Source organism: Pygoscelis adeliae, unplaced genomic scaffold (assembly GCF_000699105.1).
Source record: "Pygoscelis adeliae isolate BGI_AS28 unplaced genomic scaffold, ASM69910v1 Scaffold14, whole genome shotgun sequence".
NCBI classification, from domain to species: domain Eukaryota; kingdom Metazoa; phylum Chordata; class Aves; order Sphenisciformes; family Spheniscidae; genus Pygoscelis; species Pygoscelis adeliae.
The window spans coordinates 2,920,999-2,927,079 of record NW_008825109.1 but is presented as its reverse complement, the minus strand read 5'-3'; the positions used below and the strand labels follow the sequence as shown (position 1 = coordinate 2,927,079).

Genomic DNA, 6,081 nt, shown 5'->3' with positions numbered 1-6,081 from the left:
TGATACAAGTGGTTAAATACCAGAGCCTGGAGCTCCCACCTCATGCCGACAGACACCTCCTTTCTGCTTACTGGTCTCCGCTCTCAATCTCTTTGTACCACACTCGAGGGTGTACTGAGAAGGTATAAATCCCAAATGGCTTCAGAAAGTGACCTTTTGCCACACACACCAGTTATCTCAATTTTGATTTTTATTACGTGGACAGAGAGGTTGATATTGGGGGGCTGTGGGGGGAAAGATGGCCGAAGATTCACACCAAAAATCTACAGTGGTTATTTTCTTCCAGGTTATTCCTCACATTTCAAATCATTGGTGGCCAACTGAAGTCCTTCCATGGTGAAATCAGTGAGAAGTTTCTGAAATAAAAAAAATTAAGAGATTCTGCTGAAATACCACAACAGCACAGACTGTAGAAAGACTTTAATGGTTGCAAATCCGCCCCTCAGACCGAGAAGAGTTCACCTGTCTGATATTTTTAAAAGTGTCTTTCTTTCTCTTACTCAGCTGTTGGTTATTCCTTTAAAAAGTTAAAAAGAATGGAGAGGAAGCAGATGATGGGAAGCAAAGGAAAAATAAAAAATGCAAGGAGAATGGAAAAGGAAGAGAAGAAACCTTGGATGTCAAAACTAGAGACAGTAAGGACCTAGCAATCTCAAAGCTGAAAAATAAGGAGAAGAATAACATTTTTTTTTACACATCACAAACACTATATAATGAATAGCCATTCAACCCATACTACTATAGCATAGCTACATCTCGTAATTGTTTTGTTATGTTGCGAATTTTTTCCCGTTACATTCAGTCAGGACCCCAGTGGCCTCCAAGTTACAGAGTTCATGTGAGGTACCAGCACAACCTGATGGTTACTCTTTTCTGAGGGCTCCAGAAACACTGTTCTGGGCAGCTCTTATTCCCCCTGGTAATTATACTCTCTGCTTAAGTAAATTTTAGGCCAGGTTTTCCTGGTAAGCACTGTAAAAGGCAGGTGAGGTTTTCTGGTCATAATTCTGTACAATTTTTCTTGCTTCATTTTGTTTAAAATTAGTGGTTAAATGTCAAAGGATAGAGAAAATATTTTTTTTTATTATTGTATCAAAGTAGCAGCTGAAAGAGGTTCGGCCATAGGATGATACTTTCCGTGGCGCTGCTGGAAGACTGCTTTGGTTTGCTTTGTATCTTTTAGATTTTTTTTTCACGCTAGCCAAAAGATGCTCCTGCCTGTCCCAGATAGACGTTCCTGCTCCTTTGCCTGTGTCCTGCTGATCGCATGGCTCTAGGACAATTTGTTTCAGCTCAGTGGTCCAGACTGAAAACTTTTTGGACGTCTTCACGCATTGGATGGTAGAGCTGAACTGCCTCACTCTCCGGCTGCGGAAGCATTGCATCCAGCAAAGGGAAGCGACAGGAATAGCACAGCCAGGGAAAGGAGGAGCGATAACGCATGTCATCAAGAGATTTGTCTCCTCAAAACCATGACCCTACGGGGCTGTCGCGGAGGAAGTGTTCCTGCAGGGAGCTACTGCAAAGTGACAGCTACGCTTCAAAACCAGACATGCCAGCTTTTATTTTGCAGTAGTCCTGCAGATAAATGCTTAAACCGACATTGGGTTTTGTCATCTTGTTCTACATTTGTAGAGCATCTGGCACTCGGGAGTCCTGGTCTAAGGAGAACTTCTAGGCACTGAAATAATGCTGTTTTCACTGATCTCAGCATTTTTTAGTTTGGGATCCCTTGCTTAACCTCCAGAACAAATAATGATGTGCTGCCAATGCTGCAATAAGGAGCTTTCGCAACAACTTGAGATTAACCCTGTGTTTTCACAGAGGAACACCACCACTGCTCACTCTTCCATTTGAATAAAAACACCCTTTCACAACATGAATACAGAAGCATGATCATCTGGCCAACAGATAAAGTTGCACTTGGCCAGTAATGCTTAGTTTACTCTCAAATCTAAAGAAACTGAAATTATCGTATTAGCTCTCCATTTATTTTCTATGATTTAAAAAGCTTTCAGTAGGAATGCCTCAGTTTTCTTACTTTTTTTTTTCCTGACATTTGATGAAATCAAATTCATTTCAACACTTATAGTTGTTCACTTCAGCAGTTTTACAACCACTCCAGGACATCATTCTTGGCAAGTCTGCTTTAATCAGCAACCAGAAAATAATAATTTTGTGGTGAGGAAGGATGACCTTATCCCTCAAAATCAGTGGCACCATTGACCAGAAAAACTCACCTGCCTTTTACAGTGCTTACACATCCAGACCTCACAGGACCGCTAGAATACCCACGTGGGGTCTGGCCAGGGGTCTGTTACCCGGTATCCTGTGCCTGACAGTGAGCACGAGTCGACTGAAAACCCTAAGAGATGCTTTTTGCTTTTCACATACTTTAAAAAAAAAAAATTTTACATCCTAACATTTGTATAAGCTTAAAAGCAGTCTTTCATCTGAAGGTATGGTTGCACAATATGTGGTCCCCTGGTATCAGAGCTGACTGCCACCCAAGCAGGAAGCCCTTCACGTCCTCCCCCTCGCGTCTGCACCAGCACAGCCCCATCAGCTCCCTGGCCCCAGCTTTGGCACTGAGTTGGACCTTACGCAAGCTTATCTAAATTTGCCAGCCCACCAGAAAACTATCCATTTCTTTGCTGTGGGGTTAGCAAGTTAAATTATAGCCTTTATGTCAGCCAGCGAGTGCTGGAGCTGATAACTGGAGCAGGGCTGGGAGGAAGGGCACTTCCCGCTTTCGCCAGCAGCGAGCCATCACACCAGCTCGGCCCGAGGCAGCAGACTGCAGCTCCAGAGCAGCCTAAACCCATCCGACCTCTGGTGTCTCCTCCTCTCCAACCAACAGCCATCGGGACTTTCCGTGACTCATTTCAGATGTTGAACTAAAAAAAACCAAAACAAAAAACCCACAAAAATCCCCGACTAACTTCCCTCCTCCTCCCAATACAAAGCCCTAACCAGCTTCGCATTCCCAAGTCAAGGGCCCTGCTGAGCACCGAAGCTGCTGCAAGGAGGATGGGACCATGCGGCCAGGACCAGGGCAATCAACTTGTTACATAGGCTTCATCTGCCAGCAGGGACCTCCAACTTAACCACGCCACCTCAGCACAGATCTTCATGACCAAGTCCTTCTGCGCAGAGCGTGCAATGCCTTTTTTTTTTTTTTTTAAAACCAAACACGGATTGGCAGTCTTCTTTCATGGCACAGTACACATTGCTTTAATTCTATATTCCCTAGAACTAACATAAGCCAGTGCAGTAGAGTATTAGACTGCAAGGGCGCGTAACAAACTGGGATTTAATGACATTTTGTTTCAAACCAGCAGTCAGTGGCTGGCTCACAAAGGCGCAGGGCTGTGGATCACTTCTGCTGTGCTCACGACAAGCAGGAGAAGGCGGCTGAAGCAATTTTGGGAGCAGTATGGCAGAGAGACAAAGGGTGTAAATCTAATAGAAAAAAACAGTTTGCTGGATTCAGCAACCAGATAAAGGTATCGACAATAAGGCAGAACACTCTGCTAACATATGTCTTTCCTTTCTTGAAGTATGCAAAGAAAAAAAAAAAAAAAACATTTCTAGGTTAATCACAATTTTTTCGAGGAAGAGAGCAGAGCTCTCCATGTTCTTCTTTAGCATAAAAACATTTTAATCAACAAACCTGGACATTTCTGGGTAGTAGCTTAGGTTACAAATCCACACTGAGACGGCCAGTCAGCATCATAAGCAAAAATCTTGCCTGTGGAGTGTTCACATTTGCAATATTATAAATAAGTACCTTATGCAAATTTGTGGCTGACATACGGCTAAGTATTTGGTGAAAATATTTTTTTATTTTGCTTATTGCTTACCAAATATTTTAGTATTTGATTATGTAAGAGGACAATACTGCTACCAGATGTTCTTGATTTTATTAATAATCTGTGCTGACAGCACGTTGTGAGATCAGTGCTGTCTGTACTATGTGGTTCAGAGAGATTCCCCTCACCTTCCTACATTGGTAGTTGGTACAGGCTAATCGGCAAATGACCTGCAATGTCATTTTTGTCATCAATGTAAAAAAGTGCATATAATCAAATCAACCCCCGTTCAAGAGGTTTCAATTCCAACCCAAACTATTCAACTACTTTGCTTCTGTCATGAACCTCCACTGTGAAAATTAAGAAACCTTCTAAAACAACAACTTCTGCATTTATAACTGTCCCAGCACAGCGCATGTCTACCTCTTTGACGACTCCTCCAGCCATCGACTCGTGCTCACGTCAGGCACAGGATGCCGGGTGACACAGGCCCCTGGCCAGACCCCACGTGGATGATATTCCAGCAGTCCTGTGAGGTCTGGATGGGAACAATTTAAGCCTCAGGATCTGGAATTTTTTTCTGGCTCAATTTGCCCATGGTGCAAGTTATTCTATGTACCTCAGTTTCCTTATTTTAAAACTACAGATTAATGCATTTCCCACTTTGGAAAGAAAAACTGATGGAAAATTATATGGAAGTTAAGCTAGTGTTTTCCAGCTGGATCCAAAAGTCCTTCCCTCTTATCATAATCTACCTAAAATAGCTCTCAAACAAACTGAAGAAACTTTGCCAAGTTACAAAAGGGTTCAAAAATTCACAAGCTAAGCATGAACACGATAGAGTACTTTCTAATACTCAGTAGCACACTTTGTCATACCAAATGAAAACGTTCGTGAAAAATTAACACTTCAATATATGGAGTTCTATTGCGACCTCCTGCTGCTGATGCTCTACAGAAAAGCAGAACTGCCACGTTTTCATAACTTAGTGAAATATTGTTTTATTGTTCAGACAATGCTCTTCATAATTAGACCCTTAACACAGCATTGCTCTCTGTGCTGAAGAGATGAGGAAAATAGCACTGAGATGACATGACTCACTACACATCACTGCAGTAATTAAACTGGGAATAAAGTCCAGCTCTTCGGCATCCTAGACTACCGCTTTCACTTCATCAGGCAGGTTTTAGAATTTTTTTTTTTGAAAAAAATAATATGGCTTTAATAACAAAATGCTACCCTTCTCTTTTCCCAACTCAGGATTAAAAAATCCAACAACCCTCATGCCTAACATGAAGAAAAAAATCAAGTTAGTTGGGTAATACTAAATGCACCTTAAAAATTACAACAATGTTCTTTAGTTGTTTGGTCAAATATCATACAAGAATCATAGAATCATAGAACAGTTTGGTTGGAAGTGACCTCTGAAGATCACCTAGTCCAACCCCCCCTGCCGTGGGCAGGGAGATCTTCAACTAGGTCAGGTTGCTCAGAGCCCCGTCCAACCTGACCTGGAATGTTTCCAGGGATGGGGCATCCACCACCTCTCTGGGCAACCTGGGCCAGTGTTTCACCACCCTCAGCGTCAAAAATTTCTTCCTTCTATCTAGTCTAAATCTACCCCCCTTTAGTTTAAAGCCATTCCCCCTTGTCCTGTCGCAACAGGCCCTGCTAAGAAGTTTGCCGCCATCTTTCTTATAAGCCCCCTTTAAGTACTGATAGGCTGCAAGAAGGTCTCCCCAAAGCCTTCTCTTCTCTAGGCTGAACGACCCCAACTCTCTCAGCCTTTCTTCATAGGAGAGGTGTTCCATCCCCCTGACCATTTTTGTGGCCCTCTTCTGGATCCGCTCCAACAGGTCCGTGTCTTTCTTATGCTGAGAATGAAACACATTCACAAGTCTGATTACCTTTTCCTTCATGCAGAACTTAAGATGGTCAATCACGACTGATGAAACTCAGCATCCAGACAGCCACCAGCACTAGCATAGGTCATGATGTTCTCCTCTCTCACCCCTTGAAACAGCTCCATTTCTGGAAGTGTTTCAGAAGAGTCTTGGTTCTCTTGGCCATTTTTATTTAGATCTTCAAAACTAATACTATCATCTAAAAAAATAAACAAGTTATGAACTGCAGCCAAAACCACCTGAAATGATCATATTATCTTATATAGTCTGTCATTTACATTAGCTCAGAATAGAGTATTTCTAGAACAAGCTTTCATTTCATCAAAATATTCCTGATTTTGCCTCCTAAACAAACTACAAAATAA

General features: G+C 42.3%; 1 protein-coding gene across 1 annotated transcript in view; it reads right to left on the bottom strand.

Annotated features, from left to right (window-relative positions):
* Window positions 1–203: 203 nt before the first annotated feature.
* The window catches only part of N4BP2L2 (NEDD4 binding protein 2-like 2), a 48,073-nt gene continuing 42,195 nt past the window's right edge, over window positions 204–6,081 (bottom strand). Inside the window, exons 9-10 of the mRNA XM_009327731.1 lie at window positions 5,720–5,915; window positions 204–356 (exon numbers count right to left, since the gene is read on the bottom strand). Of these exons, the coding sequence (XP_009326006.1) occupies window positions 5,752–5,915 (164 nt within the window). The 3' untranslated portion in view covers window positions 204–356; window positions 5,720–5,751. The remainder of the gene's footprint in view (window positions 357–5,719; window positions 5,916–6,081) is intronic.